The sequence below is a fragment of the Budorcas taxicolor genome, chromosome 19, assembly GCF_023091745.1.
Source record: "Budorcas taxicolor isolate Tak-1 chromosome 19, Takin1.1, whole genome shotgun sequence".
Classification (NCBI taxonomy): Eukaryota; Metazoa; Chordata; class Mammalia; order Artiodactyla; family Bovidae; genus Budorcas; species Budorcas taxicolor.
The window spans coordinates 27693576-27719219 of NC_068928.1; the positions used below are offsets into that span (position 1 = coordinate 27693576).

At 49.4% G+C, this 25644-nt stretch overlaps 1 protein-coding gene across 1 annotated transcript; it reads left to right on the forward strand.

Moving 5' to 3' along the window:
- The first annotated feature begins 824 nt into the window (after positions 1-824).
- PFAS (phosphoribosylformylglycinamidine synthase) lies at positions 825-17760 on the forward strand. Its single transcript, XM_052658228.1, has 28 exons — positions 825-860; positions 3589-3769; positions 3854-3989; positions 4405-4510; positions 4879-5068; positions 5151-5256; positions 5818-5958; positions 6065-6189; positions 6362-6490; positions 6868-6999; positions 7142-7270; positions 10968-11041; positions 11159-11315; positions 11645-11706; positions 11854-12015; positions 12272-12397; positions 12526-12657; positions 12873-13103; positions 13236-13416; positions 13498-13581; positions 13807-13962; positions 14189-14308; positions 14581-14726; positions 14837-15044; positions 15199-15290; positions 15369-15483; positions 15969-16292; positions 16395-17760. Exons 2-28 carry the CDS (start codon positions 3628-3630, stop codon positions 16703-16705), a joined length of 4017 nt encoding a protein of 1338 aa, XP_052514188.1. The 5' UTR covers positions 825-860; positions 3589-3627; the 3' UTR covers positions 16706-17760.
- The last annotated feature ends 7884 nt before the right edge of the window (positions 17761-25644 follow it).

The following is a 25644-nucleotide window of genomic DNA, read 5'->3' on the forward strand; positions in this document are numbered from 1 at the left end:
ACCATCCACAGTGACTTTAGAGCCCGAGAAAATAAAGTCTGTCACTGTTTCCATTTTTCCCCATCTATTTGCCATGCAGTGATGGGACCAAATGCCATGATCTTAGTTTTTTTTCTCCTTTTTAAAAAAAATATAAATTTATTTATCACGATCTTAGTTTTTTGAATGTTGAGTTTTAAGTCAATTTTCCCCACTCTTCCACCTTTATCAAGAGGCTCTTTAGTTCCTTTTCACTTTCTGCCCTTAGGGTGGTATCATCTGCATATCTAAGGTTGTTGACATTGCTCCCGGCAATCTTGATTCCAGCTTGTGCTTCATCCAGCCCAGCATTTCACATGTGCTCTGCTTTTAAGTTAAATAAGCAGACTGACATTAAGAGCCTTGATATACTCCTTCAATAAATGCTTCTGATCATTATTACTGTTACCTTAACTAGCTAGAAGTTAAAAAACATAGGTCTCCCACTCCGCTAAAAAATGAGTTCATTTAGAAAAGACAAAAGTGAAAGCAAGCAAGTAAAGCCAGTAAGGGGGGGTGGGGGGTGGGGGGGTGCGGAAACTGAGTTCTGGACAGGAAAGGTGTGTTTTATTCCTGCATTCAGTGTTTCCCTCACACTTTGCACGGGGACAAGAGAAGCGGGGACCTGAGGCTGACTTTATTTTCACAAACGTTAACTGAATACATATTTCTGGAATGAACCTACTGGGTGTAGAAGTTGCTCTGGGGAGGCCCACACCAGGGAAAGAGGGAGGGGGCGAGGCACTCTTAGACTCCGCCTCTTCCTGCGGCGCATGCGGATGACGTTGATCTGCGCGCCAGAATTCGAGGAGCTGACTGACTGAGAGAAGTGCTACCACGTGGTAAGGCTGCCGCGCGCGCTCGCAAACCTGGATACCACTACAAACTGAACCCCGTAGCTACCCACGCCAAGCTTGATTTGGGCGGCTGCAGGATCCCTACCAGGCAGAGCCGCGCCCAGCGGAGGCCTGCGTGCCTGCCTTAGTGCAGGCGTCCATTTGCGTTTGTTGGTTCCCCGGCATGGGATCCCCCACGTAAATTCATCCCTTCTCTAACAATTCATTCAACCAGCGAAATAATCTGTTGGCCTCCAGTTTTATGTCAGATACCATTCTGGTCTTTGGGGAGACAGCCCTGATGTAGGCAATCCTGTGTCTGTGCTCTTGGAGCATCTATTTCACTGGGAACGATAAAGGAAAGTCAACTGTTTTAATAATCAGAATGATTTCGGAATGTGGTCATTCCTGTGAAGGAACTATGGTGTAGAGAATAACCGAGGCGTCTAACTTTAGAAAAGGTCATAAGGGAAATTCCCTGACGGTTCAGTGACTAAGACTGAGCGCTCTCATTGCCAAGGGCCTTGGTTCAATCCCAGGTCGGGGAACTAGGATCCCACAAACCTTGGCAAAAAAATAAATAAAAATAAAAGATTTTAAAAATCGTTAGCATGGGGTAGAAGCTTAAAAAAGGCAGAATCAAGATCTGGCAGGAGCACCCGTAGCTAAAATGAGATCTGTCCTGGAATTTGTCAGTCTGCAAGATTCTGAGATATTTTTGGTTGATAAAAGGAAAGTCTTCCCCGCTGGCTCCAATGGCAAAGAATCTGCCTGCAGTGCAGGAAACCAGGGTTTGATCCCTGGGTCAGGAAGAGCCCCTGTAGGAGGGCATTACTACCCACTTCAGTATTCTTGCTTGAAGAATCCCATGGACAGAGGAGCCTGGTGAGCTATGGTTCATGGGGTTGCAAAGAGTTGGACTCAACCTAGCATTCACACATCTGGGCTTTTGGCTCGAGCAATAGATTGGATGAAGGTGGTGTTAACTGAGATGGGAAATGGGAACTGAAGGTCTTGGAGAACTGATAAATCAAATTTTCTGTTTTGACCAAAGCAGGCTATTTAGTGTTTATGAGACTTCTCTGTGGCAATGTCAACTAAACATTTGCATGTGTTAGTATGGAGTTTCAGGGAGAGTCAGAGTTGAATAAGTAAAGTGAAAGTCACTCAGTCATGTCTGACTCTTTGTAAAGTTATGAAATCTGTTGGCAGATATCAACTGAAATTGTGTAAAATTGTCATTTTTAGTCAAAAATGGTTGAATGATGGCAGTTTCATTGGTTCAGTCTAAGAGATAATATTTAAAGCCACGGGTCTGAATGATGTCACTTAAGAAGAGCGTTTAGAAAGAAGAAAACAAAGGGCAGAGCCTTGGGCAACCACTGTTTAGAGGTGGAGCAGAAGAGTAGGAGCTTCCCTGGTGGCTCAGCTGTAAAGAATCCACCTGCCAGTGCAGGAGATGTGGGTTCAATCCCTGGGCTGGGAAGAACCCCTGGAGAAGGAAATGGCAACGCACCCCAGTATTGTTGCCTGGGAAATCCATGGACAGAGGAGCCTTGTGGGCTACAGTCCATGAGGTCATAAAGAGTCGGACATGACTGAGCGACTAACAACAACAAGAAGAGTAGGAGCCAGCACAGGTGACTGAGATGGAGCAACCAGAGGTAGAGGAATACCAGGAGAGTGGTGTCAGGAGGCCAAGAGAGGAGAGTGTTTTAAGAAGTAGAGAATGAGTAAGTCATATGCTGCTGAGAGGTTGAATAAGGTAAGAAGTTAAGTGACCTGTAGATTGGCAACGTTGCAATCTTCATTCAGTAACCTTGACAGAATAGTCAGATTCAGCCTTGAGTAAGTTAGATTTGAGATACCTGTGAGTGGTGCAAGTGAAGAAGTGAAGCAGTGAGCTTCCCACTTCTTTGGGAAGAGAGTTTGTACACGTGGAAGTGCTGTGTGTGTGAGAGAGAGAGATCAGAGCTGAATGAATGGTGCGAATCAGAAGCTCTCTGATCACATAGGAGGGAGGTATCCCTAAGCACTGGAGCAGCGAGGAGGGCTTCAGAGTTGGTGCGACCTGTACTAACCTCAACAAGTGGGAAAGCTTTGGATAGGATAGAATTAGACATAGACATTCTAGGATGGGGCAAAGGAGTGGCAAGGAGGCCAGGCAGTGTTTAGTGAGTAAAGCCAAGGTCCTTTTGAGAAGCAGTGGGATCAGAAGTTGAAAAGTAGTTGGGGATAGACCTGGAGGGTCTTTGACTGTCAGGCTTTGCATTTACCTTGAACAGGGACATAATATTTTGAAACATTGAAGTAGAGGAGCTGTCGTTTGACTTTACTGACCAGCCCAGTCCAGCTCATCCTTTAGGTTTACACTTAGATACCACTTCTCTTGGGAAGTGTTTCCCACTCCCACCGTGCTAGGTTTATCCCTTCTCCAGGGGATCTTCCAAACCCAGGGATCGAACCCAGGTCTCCTGCATTTCAGGCAGATTCTTTACTAGCAGAGCCACCAGGGAAGCCCTTCCCTTAGAAAGTCTTTCCCACTGCCACCATGCTAGGTTGGTACCCCCAGTCCCCTGACCTTGACCGTACTGGATTGGAAATGTCTGGATGCATTTATCCCTGAATGCCCCCAATACTTTCCCCCACCCCATCCCTAATGTCTCCAAAGCCTCAGCTGAACTGAACTTGAAACCAGTTCAACAGATCGGCTCTAGTTCATGTTATTTTTTAGGAACCTAACTCATCTTTCCAGCAAGGGACACCTGCAGAGATGTCCTCCGTCCTTCACTTCTATGTCCGCCCCTCTGGCCACGAGAGGGCAGCCTCTGAATACATTGAAAGGAAGCTGCAAAGGGAACTACCGGAGCTGCAGGGTGTCAAGACTGAGCAGTGCTACAATGTGAACTGGACAGGTTGGGCCAGTTACCGGATTCTTGGGTGAAGTACCAATCACCAGTGGCAGTGTCCCAACGTCTCCTTGCCCTGTCTCCCTGCAGCTGAGTCCTTCCCGAGCAACAAGGAGATGAAGAAGCTGACATGGCTATTTGGCTGCCCCTTGTTACTGGACGATGTTGCTCAGGAGTCCTGGCTCCTTCCTGGCCCCACAGACCTGCTGCTGGAGGTTGGACCTAGGCAAGTGTTCCAGCCTCGAGCAACTTGTTCCATGGTCCAGAGCCTTTCCAAACACTCTGCCACCCCTGCCACTCTCATGCCTCTTCCTCTTCTTGTGATCCTTGGGAGATTTGTTTTCTCTTCACCCCACTCCCCACTTTGAAGACTGAGCCAGCTCCCAGGCATGTTCTGGAAATATAACAAGTTGCATTCCTAGACATTGAAGTTGAAACATTTTGATGCTGCAGTTATGGTTTATTTGAATGACCTTTGAAAGCATGTTTCTCAGGGCCCAAATCTAAGGCTGGAGGCCAGTGGTATGGGCAGGGAGGGGGCTGGGGAGTGGAGGTTGGAGACTGGCTGGACGGCAGTGGGCAGGATCCACCTTCTCAGCTGGGGCTCAGGTCCTAACCATCTGGTCCTAACCAATCTACAGGCTGAACTTTTCCACCCCGACATCCAGCAACATCGTGTCAGTGTGCCAGGCTGCAGGGCTGGGGGCCGTGGACCGCGTGGAGCCAACCCGGCGCTACCTGCTCTCGGTGAGGCAGTAGGCAACCAGGTGGGGATCCAGAGGAGGAAGTGGGCAGGAGATTGGGTCCTGCAATCCAAGGAAATGATGAGAAGCAGGGGAAGCAGTTTCTGATTTGAGGCCTGCCCTATTTGCAGCTTGTTCACTGCTTGAGGGCGCTGGTCGAGAAGTAAATAGGACAGAAATCCAGCCTGTGCTCCTGTTTCTAATGCCGACAGGCACTCATGCCTGGAAGGGGCATCTTTTTCTAATTGAGCAAAGGTGCTGGAGAGGCTAGCAGTGGGCTGGGCTTGTGTGGCTTGGAGGACCGAGGGTGGACCATTTTGTCCATTCTTCAACCCTGCACCCCTCGCCCTCACTGTGTGTCTCCACCCCTAGTTTGCCTACCCACCTTCAGCTGACCTGGAGGCCATTGCCCTGGCTACCCTGCATGACCGGATGACGGAGCAGCACTTCCCCCAGCCCATCCAGAGCTTCTCTTCAGGGTGCATCCCAGCACCCCTGAGCAGCCCAATTGATGTACTGGCTGAGGGCCGGTCTGCCCTGGAGAAAGCCAACCAGGAGCTAGGTCAGCAGGGGTCCCTGAAGGAAGGCCCAGGCCAGAAGTGTGCAGTGTCTCACAACCAGCTTCTCTGGGGGTTGTCTCCTAGGTCTGGCCCTAGACTCCTGGGACCTGGATTTCTACACCAAGCGCTTCCAGGAGCTGCAGCGCAACCCCAGCACTGTGGAAGTCTTTGACTTGGCTCAGTCCAATAGGTGGGGAGGAATGGGGACATTCTGGTGTCTGAGAGTGTGGAGGTTGGAAGGTCATAGGGACCCTCCATGGCTCTCTCTTGGCCTAAGAAAGTGAAAGTGTTAGTTACTCCGTCATGTCCAACTCTTGGTGAACCTATGGACCATAGCCCGCAGGCTCCTCTGTCCGTGGGATTTCCCTGGCAAGAATACTGGAGTGGGTTGCCATGCCCTCTTCTAGGGGATCTTCCTGACCCAGGGACTGAACCCACATCTCTTATGTCTCCTGAATTGGCAGGTGGGTTCTTTACCACTAGCACAACTTCTTGGCTTAGGGGCCTCCCTGAGTCTGAGTGCCTGGGTTCCCCATCCATCCAATAGTCTGCATCACATCTTGGTTTTATCTTCACTCGGGATCTGGATAATCCACAGTGACAGACCATTGGAAGCTTATGACTTTCTGAAATCTGTTTTGACCTGTGGCTGTAACTCTGCCTTTTATGCTGGTGGGGAGAAGACATGGCAAAGCCTGAGACATGACCCATGTTTCTGCCCTGCCGTCCCCTCCCTACATCATCCCTGCAGCGAGCACAGCCGACACTGGTTCTTCAAGGGTCGACTCCACGTGGATGGACAGGAGCTGCCGCACTCACTGTTTGAGTCCATCATGAGCACCCAGGCATCCTCCAACCCCAACAACGTCCTCAAGTTCTGTGACAACAGCAGGTGGGTGGTGCCCTTAGCTGGGCACAGGGGACAGAGTGCCCCAGGCTCCAGTGGGGTAAGTGCAGATCCCAGCAAGGAAGCCAGGCCCAGAACGATGTGTCCACAGTGCCATCCAGGGGAAGGAAGTCCGATTCTTGCGGCCCAAGGACCCCACACGGCCAAGCTCCTTCCAGCAACGTCAGGGGCTGAGACATGTTGTCTTCACGGCAGAGACACACAACTTCCCCACAGGTGAGCTGAGTACCCAGGAGGGAAGGTGAGATCAGAGTGTAGGGAGGGGCAAAGGTCCCAGCCCCCCTCACCCTGGGGACCAGCAGATTGGCTGCATGTCCTTATTTTCAGCGGGGTGGTCAGTGGTGGACCTTGCTCTTCAATAGCCATACCTCTCCCTCTCTCTTCACAGGAGTAGCCCCCTTCAGTGGTGCAACCACTGGCACAGGGGGCCGGATCCGAGATGTCCAGTGCACAGGCCGAGGGGCCCACGTGGTGGCTGGCACTGCTGGCTATTGCTTTGGAAACTTGCTTATCCCAGGTCCCATTTCTTTGCTCTCTACCCAGATTCCTCCTCCTGGCAGGCACTGGACACTTTTATCTCCTAAGTTAAGCAGTCATCATGGGCACCTTTTCTTGGGAGAAAGGGCTCTAGAGTAGCTGGCCTTTCCCCAGCCATGGTCATGAGGACAATAGGCCAAGGGAGAGCCACGTCTGGCTTTGCAGAACTACAATTTTCTTATAAAAACAAAAACAACCTAATACAGAGTTAGACTTTTGACCATCAACTGCCCCCAAAATCCAGTTTCTTAGAAAATGTTAAGAGCTCTGATCCCAAGAGTCAGACTCTTCCTAAAGGGTCCTGGCTCCTCTGACTTCCATCTTTACCATCCATCCCTCTTTCTCTTTCCTTCCCAGGTTACAGTATGCCCTGGGAGGATCCAAGCTTCCAGTATCCAGGAAACTTTGCCCGACCCCTGGAGATTGCCATTGAGGCCAGTAATGGGGCTTCTGACTATGGCAACAAGTTTGGGGAACCAGTGCTTGCTGGTGAGGCTGGAGGGTGTAGGGGACTATTATCCTTGACATGGATATTAGTCCCAGAGGCAGGGTAGGGTGTGTGACCCAGTAAGCGCTGAGGAGCCTGGATGACTAGACCCTGTGCCCTCTCCCTGTGACATCCACGTTCCAGGCTTTGCCCGTTCCTTGGGCCTTCAACTCCCGGACGGCCAGCGGCGTGAGTGGATCAAGCCCATCATGTTTAGCGGAGGCATTGGGTCCATGGAAGCTGAGCATGTGAGCAAGGAGCCCCCAGAGCCAGGTAAGAGCCCCCCACCTCTCTCCAGGTCCCGGCAGCTTTTTCCCCAGGGCATGGCTACTGCAGGAGTGGAATCTCAGCAGTTTGTTTTGTATCTCCCGGCTCCTGTCTCTTCTACTCTGGACAGGGTTTTAAGGTAGGGCAGGGCTTTATGCCAGTTGGGCAGGCTCAGTCTGCCTTTCCCCGGTTGATTTCTCCATAGCAGGGGCCCACCCTGCTTAGTCAAAGCAGCCAGTAGTTTTACCCAGCACCTCTGTTTTTATCTGCAAGTTTAGTTCAGTTGGTCAACATTTACTGAGGGCCCACTGGGTGCTGAGCACTGTGCTAGGACCTGTGGTGGAATCAAGATAGAGGCTGGGTACCATTTATTGAATGTGTGACCAGTCACATGGCTCAGAATTTAAAAAGCAAAAAAAAGATTGTACAGTGAAAACGCTGTTCTCCCTGACCTCCAGCCACCCAGTTTCCCTCCCTAGAGATAAGCAATGTTAATTGGTCATTCTTGTACCTTGCCAGAAGTGCTTCCTGCATACATAAACAGACCCATGTGTGTATTTGCCTCCTCTGTTAAAACAACTAGCATGTGTACACACTTTTTTTTGGCTGTGCCACACAGCTTATGGGATTTTACTTTTCAAAGAGGGATTGAACCCAGGGCTCCAGAAGTGAGAGCATAGAGTCCTAACCACTGGACTGCCAGGGAATTCTCCACCTATTTTTTTAATAACCATTTTATTGAGATAATCCATGTACCATAAAGTGTGCCCTTTTAAAGTGTATAAGTTGGTGTTTTTAGCATATTCACAAAGTTGTGCCTTAATCACTACTAATTCTGGAACATTTTCATCATCCCCAGAAAGAAACCCTGTACTCACAAACAGTCACTCCCCATGCTCCTTCTTTTGGCCTCTGGAAACCTGTAATCTATTTTCTATCTTGAAAGATTTCCCTGTTATAAATGTGTTTGGCTGCTTTCACTTAACATGACATCTTTATTCGTCTTATAGTATGTATCAGTACTTCATTCCTTTTTATGACTGAATAATATTAATATTCTGTTATGTACCTATAACACATTTTCTTTATCCATTTGTCAGTTGGTAGACAAGTGGGTTGTTTCTGCTTTTCGGCTAATTATGAATAATGCTGCTATAAACAATTATGTACAAGTTTTACTTTGTCTTTATGTTGTTATTTCTCAAGTATGTGACTTGGAGTGGACTTGCTAGGTCTCATGATAACTATACTCAGTCTTTTAAAAAGAACCTAACACACTGTTTTTCAAAGCAGATGCACCATTTTACATTCCCCTCAGCAGTGTGTGAGAGTTCCGGTTTCTCTAGATTCTCATCAACACTTGTTATTATCTGTCTCTTTGATTACAGCCATCGGAATGCATATGAAGTGTCATTAGTATCTCATGGTGGTTTGCGTTTACATTTCCCTAAGGACTCATGATGTTAAGCATCTTTCTATATGTTTGTTGACTATTCCTATGTCTTCCTTGGAGAAATATATGTTGAGACCCTTTGCTCGCTTTTAAATTGGATTGTTTGCCTTTTTTTATGGAGTTCTAAGAGTTCTTTATATATTCTAGATACTAGCCCTTTATCAGGTAGATACATGATTTGCAAGTATTCTTTTCCATTCTGTGGGTTGTCTTTTTACTTTTTTCATGGTGTCCCCTGAATCACAAATTTTTTTTAATTTTGGTAAATATAGTTTATTTTTGTTTTGTGGCTTTTGGCTTACAGTGCCATGACTAAGAAACCATTGCCTGAGTCAAGGTCACCTGGATTGACTTCTATATTCTCTAGTAATACTTTCTAGCTTTTATCGCTTACATTAAGGCTCTGAAGCATTTTGAAGTTTGTGTATGGTATGAAGTAGGGATCTAATTTCCCTATTTGACATGTGGATATCCAGTTGTTCTAACAACCCTTTTTGGAAAAAACCTTTTAGCTCTGTGGTAAGTTTAAAAGCAGAAAGTATGAGTCCTTCAATTTAGTTCTTTTTCAAGATTGTCTTGGCTTTGTTCTAGGTCCCTCAGATTTCTGTATAAATTTTAGGGTCCGGTGGTCCATTTCTTTGAAAAAGGTGGCTGTGTTGACTTGAAGATCACTTTGGGGAGTATTGCCATCATAACAATATTAAGTCTTCCAGTCTAAAAACATCAGATCTTTTTCAATTTATTTAGGCCTAGTAAGGTATTTCATGTTTTTCAGTGTGTAAGTCTTACATTTCTATGAAGTTTATTCCTAAGTATTTTATTCTTATTGATGGGGTTCTAAGTGGGTATGTATACATCTGTACCTTGCTTTTTTTCAGCTTAGCAGTATGCTTGGAAATCATTTCATACTGATGAAATCATTTTACTTCATTATATTCATATGTAATTTTCTTTTGCAGTGGCTTACTTTTACACTGTATGGCTTATACCATAATTTATTAAACCAGTTCTCTGTCATTCAGTTCATTTCAATCACTCAGTTGTGTCCAACTCTTTGCGACTCCGTGAATTGCAGCACGCCAGGCTTCCCTGTCTATCACCAAATCCCAGAGTTCACCCAAACCCGTGTCCATCGAGTCGGTGATGCCATCCAGCCATCTCATCCTCTGTCGTCCCCTTCTCCTCCTGCGCACAATCCCTCCCAGCATCAGAGGCTTTTCCAATGAGTCAACTCTTCTCATGAGGTGGCCAAAGTATTGGGAGTTTCAGCTTCAGCATCAGTCCTTCCAGTGAACACCCGGGACTGATCTCCTTTAGAATGGACTGGTTGGATCTCCTTGCAGTCCAAGGGACTCTCAAGAGTCTTCTCCAACACCACAGTTCAAAAGCATCAATTCTTCGGCGCTCAGCTTTCTTCACAGTCCAACTCTCACATCTATACCTGACCACTGGAAAAACCATAGGCTTGACTAGACGGACCTTTGTTGGCAAAGTAATGTCTTTTCTTTTTAATATGCTATCTAGGTTGGTCATAACTTTTCTTCCAAGGAGTAAGTGTCTTCTAATTTCATGGCTGCAGTCACCATCTGCAGTGATTTTGGAGCCCCAAAAAATAAAGTCTGACACTGTTTCCACCTATTCTCCATCTATTTCCCATGAAGTGATGGGACCAGATGCCGTGATCTTCGTTTTCTGAATGTTGAACTTTAAGCCAACTTTTTCACTCTCTTCTTTCTCTTTCATCAAGAGGCTCTTTAGTTCTTCACTTTCTGCCATAAGGGTGGTGTCATCTGCATATCTGAGGTTATTGATATTTCTCCCAGCAGTCTTGATTCCAGCTTGTGCTTCTTCCAGCCCAGCATTTCTCATGATGTACTCTGCATAGAAGTACATCAAGTACAAATAAGCAGGATGACAACATACAGCCTTGACGTACTCCTTTTCCTATTTGGAACCAGTCTGTTGCTCCATGTCCAGTTCTAACTGTTGCTTCCTGACCTGCATATTTCTGTCATTAGCATGTAGATTATTTCTTGTCTTTGGTAACACAAATAATGCTATTGTTTAAGTTTGTTCATTGGCTATTTTGCACCTGTGAATAATCTGGAGGGTAAATTCCTTGGAGTGTATTTAACTCAATGAATGTTGACAGATACCCCCAATGTTGGCTTCCCTTTATCCTCACACTGCTTTGTACTTGTACTAACTGTCATTCCCTAAGTGCTCTGATTCAGCCCTCCTTCCTCGCAGGCATGGATGTCGTGAAGGTTGGTGGTCCTGTCTACAGGATTGGAGTTGGGGGCGGAGCTGCTTCGTCTGTGCAGGTAAGTGGGAATAGCCCAGATGCCAACTCCATGATCTCTCGGGGCCCCATACATGGGTGAGGTGTGAGCTCCCAGCCCTCCTGAACTGATCTATGCTGTCTATATCTATCCCCACAGGTGCAGGGAGACAACGCCAGTGACCTGGATTTTGGGGCTGTGCAGCGGGGAGACCCAGAGATGGAACAGAAGATGAACCGTGTGATCCGGGCTTGTGTGGAGGCCCCTGAGGGAAACCCCATCTGCAGCCTCCATGACCAGGGTGCTGGTGGCAATGGTGAGAAAGGGGGTTGGGACAAGGGACCGGGCCTACCTGGTCTCTGCTTGGTTCAATTTAGGGAGAGTCTCAGCAGTTGGTTTAGGTTGAGGATCTGCAATCAACCTGACAGCTCAGGGTCCCATTCTCCACGCACTATACATTCTGAACAGGCCCAGGGTTGAGGGTGGCAGCTCGCTGCCATGGGATAGTTGGTAGAGAGGGTGCAGCAGTGGTTCAAACAGGGATGCACAGAATTAAGGGCTCCTCGGGAGGCTGGGAACAGTCTTTTGTTATCCCGGTGCTGACGGCGGCCATGTGAGCACCTCTCCCGGGAACACCCCCACCAGGCAATGTCCTGAAGGAGCTGAGTGACCCGGCTGGAGCCGTCATTTACACCAGCCGCTTCCAGGTGGGTCGTCCTCCGTGAAATCTGCCCGCCTCCCTGCCCCTGCCAGTCCCAGCAGCCCCACCCATCTGCCCCTCACTCTCAGCAAGATCATAAGATTTGGGAGCACCCACTGACCCTTCCTTTTCGTCCTCCCTCATGGATGTGCAGCTGGGGGACCCAACCCTGAATGCCCTGGAAATCTGGGGGGCCGAGTACCAGGAGTCGAACGCACTTCTGCTGAGGCCCTCTGACCGTGACTTCCTGAGTTGTGTCAGTGCCCGGGAACGCTGCCCAGTCTGTTTTGTGGGCACCATCACTGGAGACAGGAGAGTGAGTTGGCCTGGGGAGTCAGTAGCAGATGCTGTAGGTGGACTTGAGCTGCCGGGGCCCAGGAAAGAGATGAACACAGGGGAGCCGTGGGGAATAGCATGTAGGCTGTGGGGGCGGGGGCGGGGAGGGGGGGAGCCTCAACAGGAGAAGCCAGATGGGGTGGAAAGAGCACTTCTGCCCTACTTTCCAGAAGAGTTCACTCCCTGCTGGTGGTCACAGCCTCACCCTCTCTGGGTGATGTCCCTCTGGTCTACAGATAGTGCTGGTGGATGATCGAGAGTGGCCTACGGGCACAGATGGACAGGTGGATGCACCCCCCACTCCTCCCCCAACCCCTGTGGACCTGGACCTGGACTGGGTGCTGGGCAAGATGCCCCGGAAGGTACATAGGGGCAGGAGGCATCTCCCTTCCCTGGCCTGACTCCACCCTCTGCCCCACACGTGCTTTGTCACCTGTATGCCTAGTGCTCCACCCCAGTGCTCACACCCCTGTTGCCGTCTGTGTTGCAGGAGTTCTTCCTCCAGAGGAGTCTCCCCTTGCTGCAGCCTCTGACTCTGCCCCCAGGGCTGAGCGTGCGCCAGGCTCTGTCGCGGGTCCTCAGGCTGCCTGCTGTGGCCAGCAAGCGCTACCTCACCAACAAGGTCCTCCCTGCACCCTGCTCCACCCGCTTAGCCCTCTGCACCCCTCCCTCTGCTCGCCCATCCCAGGAACGGCTGCGGGGGTCCATCAGGGAGCGAGAAGGGTCAGGACAGAGGCCTCGCCCCCTGCTGCCCACCCCCCAAGGCTTGCGTGTTCAGGGTGAGCCAGGCCACCCCCTTGTCCCTGGGCCTCTGGCCAGCTCCCCCCGGTTCCTCAGGTGGATCGTTCCGTGGGCGGCCTGGTGGCCCAGCAGCAGTGTGTGGGACCCCTGCAGACCCCCCTGGCAGATGTGGCGGTTGTGGCACTGAGTCACCAGGAGCTTGTAGGGGCCGCCACAGCCCTGGGAGAGCAGCCAGTCAAGAGTCTGCTGGACCCGAAGGTTGCCGCCCGGCTGGCTGTGGCTGAAGCCCTCACCAACCTGGTGTTTGCTCTGGTCACCAACCTCCAGGTGAGTCCCCTGCGGCTTCTGGCCTTGAACTCCAGGCCTGTGGGACACAACCACTTTCACCATCCACTTACCTGCTGGCCTCCAGCCTCCCTACACTGCGCTCTCTCTCTAATGCAAGTCTGCACTTCCCAGGATGTGAAATGCAGCGGGAACTGGATGTGGGCGGCCAAGCTCCCAGGGGAGGGTGCAGCTCTAGCTGACGCCTGTGAGGCTATGGTGGCAGTGATGGCGGCCCTGGGTGTAGCGGTGGACGGTGGCAAGGACTCCCTCAGCATGGCTGCCCGGGTTGGCTCTGAAACCGTGCGGGCTCCCGGTGAGGTCTGGGTGCCAGGGGGCAAGGGGCAAGGCCTGTGGGCTCGGACTCCACCTCACATGCTTATGCCTTGCTCTGCAGGGTCACTGGTCATCTCAGCCTATGCTGTCTGTTCAGACATTACAGCCACTGTGACCCCAGACCTCAAGTGTCCTGGAGGGAGAGGTATGGTTTCTTCCCGCTCCTTCATGCATTGTGTATTCACGGCCCAATCCTTTGTCTGGGGTCTGCTTAATGAGTGCTCGGGTCGTCTCAGCACTGGGGCTGTGGTGCCTTCCGGGGCTGATGACTAGGGTGTCTTACCACATCCTGGGAGCCTCAGTGACCCTGCATGGCAGAACGGGTTCTCCTGAGCCATTAGTCTCCCCTCCACCATCCCTCTCCTCTCAGGCCACCTGCTCTACGTGCCTCTAAGTCCTGGGCAGCACCGGCTGGGGGGCACGGCTCTGGCTCAGTGCTTCTCCCAGCTTGGCGAGCAGCCTCCCGACCTGGATGTTCCCGAGAACTTGGTGCGAGCCTTCAGCATCACCCAGGGGCTGCTGAAAGGTGAGTGGGGCCCTGGGGGAGATGGTCCTTGTGGCTGACATGAGTAAACAGGCAGTCATCAGCTGAGCCTGTGAGAGTAGGGCAAGAGGGACCCGATCCCTTTCTCTCTGGTTCTCTGATGTAAGCCCACATTCTCACACTTGCCCTCTCCTGACTGTCCAGAAATGGGGGTGGAGCCGCCAGGTTTGGGTCTCAACACCGCTAAGCATTTTTCTCCTTCCTCCAGACCGCCTCCTCTGCTCAGGCCATGATGTCAGTGATGGAGGTCTCATCACTTGCCTGCTAGAGATGGCCTTTGCCGGGAATTGTGGGATAGAGGTGGACATCCCTGCACCTGGGGTCGATGGTGAGGTCTAGATTCGAGCAGGGCTGCCTGTCCCCATCCTACAGACCCTGTGTCCCTCATTTAAAGACTGGAGTGTCCTCAACTCCTTCCCTCCTGAGTCTCCTGTTGTCTTTTCTGATCACTGAGCCAGGTGACATTTATGTTACTAACTGCACCCCTCTGAGAGAGCCTCACCCCACTCCGATCCCTGCCTTTGTTCATACGTATCCCCGATTCCACCTCTGATTCCATGCCAGTACCCTAGTCACCTTGATGCCTCTGTACTCTCCCAGCCCTGCCTGTGCTGTTCGCCGAGGAGCCAGGCCTGCTGCTGGAGGTCCAGGAGCCAGACCTAGCCCAAGTGCTGATGCGTTACCAGAAAGCTGGCCTCCACTGCCTAGAGCTGGGCCTCACAGGCGACACGGGGCCCCATGCCATGGTGAGGAAGTGAAGAGTGGCAGGCCTGCACAGGGCGGGTCTTGGTTTGCCTCTGCCAGCCTTGCAGGCACCCAAGGTGGACATCCTGAAAGATTTGCTCCCTCTACCCAGGTCCGGGTGTCGGTGAACAGGACAGTGGTTCTGGAGGAACCTGTTGGGCAGCTACGAGCCCTCTGGGAGGAGACCAGTTTCCAGTTGGACCGGCTACAGGCAAAACCATACTGTGTGGCCCAGGAAGAGCAAGGGCTGAGGGAGCGAGCAGGGCCCACCTACTGCCTGCCGCCTACCTTTCCCAGAGCTTCTGTGCCTTGCGAGCCTGGTGAGGGAGTGTGTGCAGAGGCTTGGCTTCCCTGGCACTCTGGGTCTTGGGGAGGAACCTAGAGCCTGGATGTGGGGTCCTGCCCTGGACAAGGTGTCTAGGGCCTGGGGTGCAGAGGTCCTCTGACCCAAGGACACTCCTGCTCCTCCCCCAGGTGGTCCTGCCCCCCGAGTTGCCATCATTCGGGAAGAGGGCAGTAATGGAGACCGGGAGATGGCAGATGCCTTCCATTTGGCTGGATTCGAGGTGAGCGGAGTATCTGGTGGGTCCCGGGCTGGACTCAGGCCATGGGCCTTCTGATGCTGCCCCTCCCCCTCCTGCCAGGTGTGGGATGTAACCATGCAGGACCTGTGCTCTGGAGCCATTGGGCTGGACACGTTCCGCGGCGTGGCCTTTGTAGGCGGCTTCAGCTACGCAGATGTCCTGGGCTCTGCCAAAGGTGGGCGTGGGGCTTTTGCCCACCCCCTCCCCACATCTTCTTAAGAGCTGCCTTAGCCCTCTCTTCCCTGGCTGAGAACTGGCCTCTCACCTCCATGAGGCTGGCCAGGAGCCAGCAAAGGCCTGCAGGTAGCTTAATGAGGTCGAGGGGCTGGGTGCTGCCCTGTCAGATGCAGCAGCTGCCACTCAGCATGGCTAGGTCTTTCTGTTTTTCAAGAGAAGCCCAAAAATCCCAGTTAAATGTTAGGCGACTAAATAAAAAATTTTGAAAATGCTCTGCTGGCTAAGCAGAAAGCTCGTCCTGGGCCATCTCGGGCCCACGAGTTGGCAACACCTGTTTCAAGCAGGTAAACCTTCCCTGGTGTTTGCCAAGAGCTCCTCAGAATGGGGGAGAGCCTGGGCAAGTGTTAAAAGGGCACGCTAGGATGGAAAGATGACGGTCCCCCCTCGCTCCAGGTCTCACCCCAGCTTCCTGTTCCCTCTTAGGCTGGGCAGCTGCTGTGACCTTTAACCCGAAGGCCGGGGCTGAGATGAAGCGCTTCCGGCAGCGGCCAGACACCTTCAGCCTGGGCGTGTGTAACGGCTGTCAGCTGCTGGCCCTGCTGGGCTGGGTGGGAGGCAGTTCCAGTGAGGAGGCGGTGGAGATGTGCCAGGAGTCCTGGCTGGCCCGGCCTGGTCTCCTGCTACGCCACAACCTGTCTGGGCGCTTTGAGTCGCGCTGGGCCAGCGTGCGCGTGGGGCCCGGGCCAGCCCTGATGCTGCGAGGGATGGAAGGCGCGGTGCTGCCCGTGTGGAGCGCTCATGGGGAAGGTCAGGCTCCAGGAAGGCTGGGGTGGGGAAGCCTGAAGGCTGGGATAAGGGGAGGGCATCAGGGAGCTTGCTCTTACATCCCTTGTCCCCGCTTCATCACAGGTTACATGGCATTTTCTTCTCCGGAACTCCAAGCCCAGATGGAGGCCAGGGGCTTGGCTCCGCTGCACTGGGCAGATGATGACGGGAACCCCACGGAACAGTACCCCCTGAATCCCAACGGCTCCCCAGGGGGTGTTGCTGGCATCTGCTCCCCCGATGGCCGCCACTTGGCCCTCATGCCTCACCCGGAACGGTCTGTGAGGCCTTGGCAGTGGGCCTGGCGACCCCCTCCATTTGACACTTTAACCACCTCCCCCTGGCTCCAGCTGTTCATCAATGCCCGGAACTGGACCCGGGAAGGCAGCTGCTAAACAGGCCGGAGGCTCCCCTGGGCCCCGTGGTTCATACTTAGGGTATCTTTAGAAGTACCTCATCAGTTCAGTTCAGTTCAGTTGCTCAGTCGTGTCTGACTCTTTGCAACCCCGTGAACCACAGCACGCCAGGCCTCCCTGTCCATCACCAACTCCCGGAGTCCACCCAAACTCATGTCCATTGAATCGGTGACGCCATCCAACTATCATCCTCTCGTCCCCTTCTCCTGCCTTCAATCTTTCCCAACATCAGGGTCTTTTCAAATGAGTCAGCTCTTCGGATCAGGTAGCCACACTATTGGAGTTTCAGCTTCAACATCAGTTCTTCCAGTGAACACCTAGGACTGATTTCCTTTAGGATGGACTGGTTGGATTTCCTTGCAGTCCAAGGAACTCTCAAGAGTTTTCCAACTCCACATTTCAAAAGCATCAATTCTTCTGCAGTCAGCTTTCTTTATAGTCCAACTCTCACATCCATACATGACCACTGGAAAAACCATAGCTTTGACTAGATGGACCTTTGTTGACAAAGTAATGTCTCCACTTTTTAATGTGCTGTCTAGGTTGGTCATAACTTTCCTTCCAAGGAGTAAGCACCTTTTAAATTCATGGCTGCAATCACCACCTGCAGTGATTTTGGAGCCCAAAAAAATAGTCTGCCACTGTTTCCACATGTATTTCCCATGAAGTGATGGGACCGGATGCCATGATCTTAGTTTTTAAATATTGAGCTTTAAGCCAACTTTTTCACACTCTTCTTTTACTTTCATCAAGAGGCCCTTTAGTTCTTCACTTTCTGCCATTAAGGGTGGTGTCATCTGCATATCTGAGGTTATTGATATTTCTTCCAGCAATCTTGATTCCAGCTTGTGCTTCATCCAGCCCAGTGTTTCTCATGATGTACTCTGCATGTGAGTTAAATAAGTAGGGTGATAATACACAGCCTTGACGTACTCCTTTTCCTATTTGGAACCAGTGTGTTCCATGTCCAGTTCTAACTGTTGGCTTCCTGACCTGCGTACAGGTTTCTCAAGAGGCAGGTCAGGTGGTCTGGTAGTCCCATCTCAGAATTTTCCACAGTTTATTGTGATCCACACAGTCAAAGGCTTTGGCATAGTCAATAAAGCAGAAATAGGTATTTTTCTGGAACTCGCTTTTTCAATGATCCAGTGGATGTTGACAATTTAATCTCTGGTTCCTCTGCCTTTTCTAAAACCTGCTTGAACATCTGGAATTTCAGGGTTCACATATTGCTAAAGCCTGCCTTGGAGCATTTTGAGCATTACTCTACTAGCGTGTGAGATGAGTGCAATTGTGCAGTAGTTTGAGCATTCTTTGGCATTGCCTTTCTTTGGGATTGGAATGAAAACTGACCTTTTCCAGTCCTGTGGCCACTGCTTAGTTTTCCAAATTTGCTGGCATATTGAGTGCAGCACTTTGACAGCATCAAGTACATCATATTCCCAAATGTGTCGAACAGACAAGGACCAAAATGCCAAAACAGACCTCAGCTAATTTTATTAATCTGCTTCCCTTTGTCTCACAATGTTGGATCTGTTTTCAGTCCTGTTCTTGGTGGGTCTGGGAAGCAGCATGTGCTTCAGAGAAAGCCTCCCTGGGAAGTTAGGATGCATGCAGGCTGGGGGTTTCCGTTGCCCCATGTCACTGCACCATGTCACTTGTGTCACTTAGCTGGGTTCAGAGGGGAAATCCTGTGTCCCATCCCCCTATCATCAGTGTTTAAGGGGATGGGGGTGGACAAAAGCATAAGTCGGGACCTGGGCATTCTCATCTGAAAGCTGAAGCTTTCTTTTTAAATGCAGCACTGTGCTAAGTGATAACAGACTTTGGCAGCTTCTCTGATAGTGTTTCCAGCTGTGTCATAGGGGTTGCCCTGGTGCTGGCCTCTGAATTCAGTACACCTAATTTTTGCTTCTCCTAATTTAGCAGCTCCCTTCCTGACAGAAGTGGTCAGCACTCATCCCCAGCACTGAGCCTTTAATATTCATTCCTTCTCATTCATTCCATTCATGTTTGATGATTCGCAACAGTGCCAAACACTGTCAGTGCTGCCAGGGACCTTATAGTCCAACAGGATCTGTATGTGGTGTGTATATATACACAACAGACTATTATAGCTGCAAGAAAGAAGGAAATCCTGCCATTTGCAATAACATGGACCTCAAAGGCATGAAGCTAGGTGAATAAGAGAAACAAGTCCTGTATGATCTCACTTACATGTAGAATCTAAAAGAAGCTGAACTCATAGAAAAACAGGCTAGAATTGTGGGTGGGGGAAAAGGGAATGTTGGTCAAAGGGTACAAACTTCTAGATTATTTGCTGAATAACCTCTGGGGATCTAATGTAGAGCATGGTGATTGCAGTTAATAACTTGTGTACCTGAAAGTTGCTACAAGAGTAAATCTTAAAAATAGTAATTATGTGATGTCGGTATGCGTGTGCATGCTAAGTCACTTCAGTCACTTCTGACTCTTTGTGACCCTATGGACTGTAACCCACCAGGCTCCTCTGTCCATGGTATCCTCCGGGCAAGAATACTGGAGTGGGTTGCCATGCCATCCTCCAGGGAATCTTCTCGACCCAGGGATTGAACTTTCGTCTCTTGTCTCCAGCATTGGCAGGCGAGTTCTTTATCATTATTGCCACCTGGGAAGCCCACGTGTGAGGTATGGTGGTAATCATTTGCTAGTGTGTCAAGTCAATACACTGTACACCTTAAACTCACGTAATGTGATGTCAATTATATCTCAATAAAACAAACAAAAAAATACCAGTATATGGCACCTACCATGAACCAAGCATATGCTAGGCATTTATATGTATCTAAATTATTTTTCGTAAGAATCCAGCAAGGTACTTGATAGCCCCCTCCCCCCTTTTTAAAACAAAGGAAGAATTAAGGTTAAATAAATTGCAACATCTGCTTCCTACTGTCCTAAAGTCACATTTCCGGGAGGCAGCATTGTCTAGACTTCTGGCCAACAACCATCCTTGCTTCCTTTGTCTAGAGAAGTGTATGTAGAAGTTTCTCATGACTGCTGTGACTGTCCTGTTATACAGCTCCCTAAGTAGCTCACCATCTTGGAAATTTCTCTGAGGGAATTCTTTGGTGGTCCATGAGAGCAGGAACTCCCTTTCTGCCCTCCACTGTATCCAGCACCTAGCTCAATGCCTGTCACCTACATCGTGCTCAATAAATATATATTGAACAAATGAGTAAGTGCTGCTGCTGCTGCTGCTGCTAGGTTGCTTCAGTCATGTCCGACTCTGTGACCCCATAGATGGCAGCCCATCAGGCTCCCCTGTCCCTGGGATTCTCCAGGCAAGAACACTGGAATGGGTTGCCATTTCCTTCTCCAATGCATAAAAGTGAAAAGTGAAAGTGAAGTCGCTAACTTCTGACTCTTAGTGACCTAAGAATGTTAAAATTAGTTTAGGTTGATAACATTTTTTCCCTTAATAGAAGAGTAAACTTAATGAATTGGGCTTATGGATGGTTTTGTTTTGCAAGCCTTCAGTCATTTCCCCTTTTTACTTCCTTTCTCCAAAGTTGCAAGCTCTTGTCATTGTGTCAAATGAAGGACAGTATATGCATGTGTTGGGGCAGATGAAGGGGTTGGTGGAGAGATGGGGAGAACCAGTAAGTCATGTCTCTCTTAATTTAACGTATGCCTGGCAGCCAACAGCCCCCTTCAGTTTCACAGAAAAAGCTCTAAACTGAGTGTGTGTCTGATATGTGTTGAATGAGGATTCCAGGGGGTCCAGGCAAAATGAGGGGGTTGTGTGTGCAGAGGTCCAGATGGGACCTTCCCAGAGAGGGGCGCCAGGCAGTTGTGAGTCTGTGGGAGGACATCTCCAGCAGTTAAGCATTCAGAGGCCCCAGGATCCCATTCAGTTCAGTTTAGTCGCTCAGTTGTGTCCGACTCTGCGACCCCATGAATCAAAGCACGCCAGGCCTCCCTGTCCATCACCAACTCCTGGAGTTCACTCAGACTCAACGTCCATCGAGTCGGTGATGCCATCCAGCCATCTCATCCTCTGTCATCCCCTTTTCCTCCTGCCCACAATCCCTCCCACCATCAGAGTCTTTTCCAATGAGTCAACTCTTTGCATGAGGTGGCCAAAGTACTGGAGTTTCAGTTTTAGCATCATTCCCTCCAAAGAAATCCCAGGACTGATCTCCTTCAGAATGGACTGGTTGGATCTCCTTGCAGTCCAAGGGACTCTCAAGAGTCTTCTCCAACACCACAGTTCAAAAGCATCAATTCTTTGGCACTCAGCTTTCTTTATAGTCCAACTCTCACATCCATACATGACCACAGGAAAAACCATAGCCTTGACTAGACAGACCTTTGTTGGCAAAGTAATGTCTCTTCTTTTCAATATGCTATCTAGGTTGGTCATAACTTTTCTTCCAAGGAGTAAGCCTCTTTTAATTTCATAGCTGCAGTCACCATCTGCAGTGATTTTGGAGCCCCCCAAAATAAAGTCTGCCACTGTTTCCACTGTTTCCCCATCTATTTCCCATGAAATGATGGGACCAGATGCCATGACCTTCGTTTTCTGAATGTTGAGCTTTAAGCCAACTTTTTCACTGTCTTCTTTCACTTTCATCAAGAGGCTTTTTAGTTCCTCTTCACTTTCTGCCATAAGGGTGGTGTCATCTGCATATCTGAAATTATTGATATTTCTCCCGGCAATCTTGATTCCAGCTTGTGCTTCTTCTAGCCCAGCGTTTCTCATGATGTACTCTGCATATAAGTTAAATAAGCAGGGTGATAATATACAGCCTTGACGTCCTCCTTTTCCTATTTGGAACCAGACTGTTGTTCCATGTCCAGTTCTAACTGTTGCTTTCTGACCTGCGTACAGGTTTCTCAAGAGGCAGGTCAGGTGGTCTGGTAGTCCCATCTCTTTCAGAATTTTCCACAGTTTGTTTTCATCCACACAGTCAAAGGCGTTGGCATACTCAATAAAGCAGAAATAGATGTTTTTCTGGAACTCTCTTGCTTTTTCAATGATCCAGCAGATGTTGGCAATTTAATCTCTGGTTCCTCTGCCTTTTCTAAAACCTGCTTGAACATCTGGAAGTTCACAGTTCACGTATTGCTGAAGCCTAGGTTGGAGAATTTTGAGCATTACTTGACTAGTGTGTGAGATGAGTGCAATTGTGCAGTAGTTTGAGCATTCTTTGGCATTGCCTTTCTTTGGAATTGGAATGAAAACTGACCTTTTCCAGTCCTGTGGCCACTGCTTAGTTTTCCAAATTTGCTGGCATATTGAGTGCAGCACTTTTACAGCATCATCTTTCAGGATTTGAAATAGCTCAACTGGAATTCCATCACTTCCACTAGCTTTGTTTATAGTGATGCTTTCTAAGGCCCACTTGACTTCACATTCCAGGATGTCTGGCTCTAGGTGAGTGATCACACCATCATGATTATCTGGGTCGTGAAGATCTTTTTTGTACAGTTCTTCTGTGTATTCTTGCCACCTCTTCTTAATATCTTCTGCTTCTGTTAGGTCCATACCATTTCTGTCCTTTATCGAGCCCATCTTTGCATGAAATGTTCCCTTGGTGTCTCTGATTTTCTTGAAGAGATCTCTAGTCTTTCCCATTCTGTTGTTTTCCTCTATTTCTTTGCATTGATCACTGAGGAAGGCTTTCTTATCTCTTCTTGCTATTCTTTGGAACTCTGCATTCAGATGCTTATATCTTTCCTTTTCTCCTTTGCTTTTCACTTCTCTTCTTTTCACAGCTATTTGTAAGGCCTCCCCAGATAGCCATTTTGCTTTTTTGCATTTCTTTTCCATGGGGATGGTCTTGATCCCTGTCTTCTGTACAATGTCATGAACCTCTGTCCATAGTTCATCAGGCACTCTATCTATCAGATCTAGTCCCTTAAATCTATTTCTCACTTCCACTGTATAATCATAAGGGATTTGATTTAGGTCATACCTGAATGGTCTAGTGGTTTTCCCTAGTTTCTTCAATTTAAGTCTAATGTTGGCAATAAGGAGTTCATGATCTGAGCCACAGTCAGCTCCTGGTCTTGTTTCTATTGACTGTATAGAGCTCTCCATCTTTGGCTGCAATCTGATTTCGGTGTTGACCATCTGGTGATATCCATGTGTAGAGTCTTCTCTTGTGTTGTTGGAAGAGGGTGTTTGCTATGACCAGTGTGTTCTCTTGGCAAAACTGTATTAGTCTTTGCCCTGCTTCATTCCACATTCCAAGGCCAAATTTGCCTGTTACTCCAGGTGTTTCTTGACTTCCTACTTTTGCATTCCAGTCTCCTATAATGAAAAGGACATCTTTTTTTGGTGTTAGTTCTAAAAGGTCTTGTAGGTCTTCATGGAACCATTCAACTTCAGCTTCTTCAGCGTTACTGGTTGGGGCATAGACTTGGATTACTGTGATACTGAATGGTTTGCCTTGGAAACGAACAGAGATCATTCTGTCATTTTTGAGATTGCATCCAAGTACTGCATTTTGGACTCTTTTGTTGACCATGATGGCGACTCCATTTCTTCTAAGGGATTCCTGTCTGCAATAGTAGATATAATGGTCATCTGAGTTAAATTCACCCATTCCAGTCCATTTTAGTTCACTGATTCCTAGAATGTCAACATTCATTCTTGCCATCTCTTGTTTGACCACTTCCAATTTGCCTTGATTCATGGACCTGACATTCCAGGTTCCTATGCAATATTGCTTTGTACAGCATCGGACCTTGCTTCTATCACCAGTCACATCCACAACTGGGTATTGTTTTTGCTTTGGCTCCATCCCTTCATTCTTTCTGGAGTTATTTCTCCAGTTATCTCCAGTAGCATATTGGGCACCTACTGACCTGGGGAGTTCCTCTTTCAGTATCCTATCATTTTGCCTTTTCATACTGTTCATAGGGTTCTCAAGGCAAGAATACTGAAGTGGTTTGCCATTCCCTTCTCCAGTGGACCACGTTCTGTCAGACCTCTCCACCATGACCTGCCCGTTTTGGGTAGCCCCACGGGCATGGCTTAGTTTCATTGAGTTAGACAAGGCTGTGGTCCTAGTGTGTTTAGATTGACTAGTTTTCTGTGATTATGGTTTCAGTGTGTCTGCCCTCTGATGCCCTCTTGCAACACTTACCGTCTTACTTGGGTTTCTCTTACCTTGGATGTAGGGTATCTCTTCACGGCTGCTCCAGCAAAGTGCAGCCGCTGTTCCTTACCTTGGACGAGGGGTATCTCCTCACCGCCCCCCCTCCTGACCTTGAACGTGGAATAGCTCCTCTAGCCCCTCCTGCGCCCGTGCAGCCACCACTCCTTGGATGTGGGGTTGCTCTTCCCGGCCGCCACTCCTGGCCTCGGACGTGGGGTAGCTCCTCTTGGCCGTTCCTGCACCATTGCAGCCTGGCACTCTCGGCCACTGCCCCTGACCTTGGACGTGGGGTAACCACCATAAGATGTATTTATTTCTCCAGCACGTGCTGCATTCAGAACGCTGGGGCAGAAATCAAAGAAATCTTCAGCCTGTCGTTAGACACTTGGGGGCACCAGATAGCCAGAAGGTAGAGTCTGGGGCACTGCTGTGGTGGGGCCTGGGTTAGAGACCTATCTCAGGCTTCAGAAAAGACCTTCCTGTGTGACTAGCCCACTAGAAGTACCAGTCACTATGGGCCGTTTTCCCCCAGAAGGGGTGGCTTTGTACAACTTTGTCTGCCTGGTCAGGCTGGAGGAACAGCTGGTGGCTACATGGACAGAGAGTGTGAAAGAGAGAGTCCTGCCCCACCTGTCACCCAGGTTAAGAAAATTGTCAAGGGCCTCCTCCCTGGGCAGGTGCACACATGGAGGGAGACAGACATGAAGCAAATAATTTTAATAAAATATCTTTTAGAGGAATCTCAGGGTACAGGTGGGAGCTCACAGCAAGGGATGTGGCCCAGACTCTCAGGATCAGGGGAAGATTCCCCAGATTAACTGAGACATGAGGAATGAGCAGCATCTGGTTACAAGAGTGGGGAGAGAGTGAAAGCTAAAGATACTTGCAAAGCCTCAGGGGCGAACAGTAAAGCGAGTTAAGGAACTGAACAAAGATGAGTCTGTCTGGAACATTAAAACAGGACAGGCACAGTTAAGGGCCTAAACAGAGCATGCCAAGGAATCTGCATTTATAAACCACCTGAAGGGGGTTATATAAGAGCAAGACATGATCACTCCAGCTGGAAAGGAAGACAAGAGAGGATGTGAGAAATCCCAGAAGCCAGAAGGTAGAGTCTGGGGCACTGCTGTAGTGGGGTCTGGGTTAGAGACCTATCTCAGGCTTCAGGAAAGACCTTCCTGTGTAAGTAGCCCACTAGGAGTACCAGCCACTATGGGCTGGTACTTGCTCCAGGTACTTTGCATGCTCCAGGCAGAGAGAGTGATGGTCAGGACTGGGATGGTGGTGGTGTGTAGAATCACCAGGAACTGGATGTGAAGGAAAGATAGGGGAGTTGATGATGAAGTGCAGATTCTTTGCTTGGACCACTGGGTAGGCAATAACTTCATTAACTATAGACGAAGATGGTGCATGCATGGGAGAAAAATGATGTGCTTTACCTAGGACTATTGAGTTTGAGGTGTCGGGGAGAAACATGTTTCAACTGCAGGGGGCGTGGGTTTGACCCCTGGTTAGGAAACTAAGATCCTGCATGCCACGTGAGTGGCACAGCCAAAACAACAACAACAACAAGAGATCTGGGATAGAGATGGAGATGGTTTGGGAGGCACTGGTCTATGTGTGGGCAACGTTATTTGGGAGGAGTGAGGAGAGCCTGGGAACATTGAAGGGACTGGCAGAAAAAGAGGAGGCTGAGAAGGAATGGCATCACTAACCTCACAGCCTAACCAACTGGCTTCCCACTGCCCATGTCACTGAAGCATCCTGGGA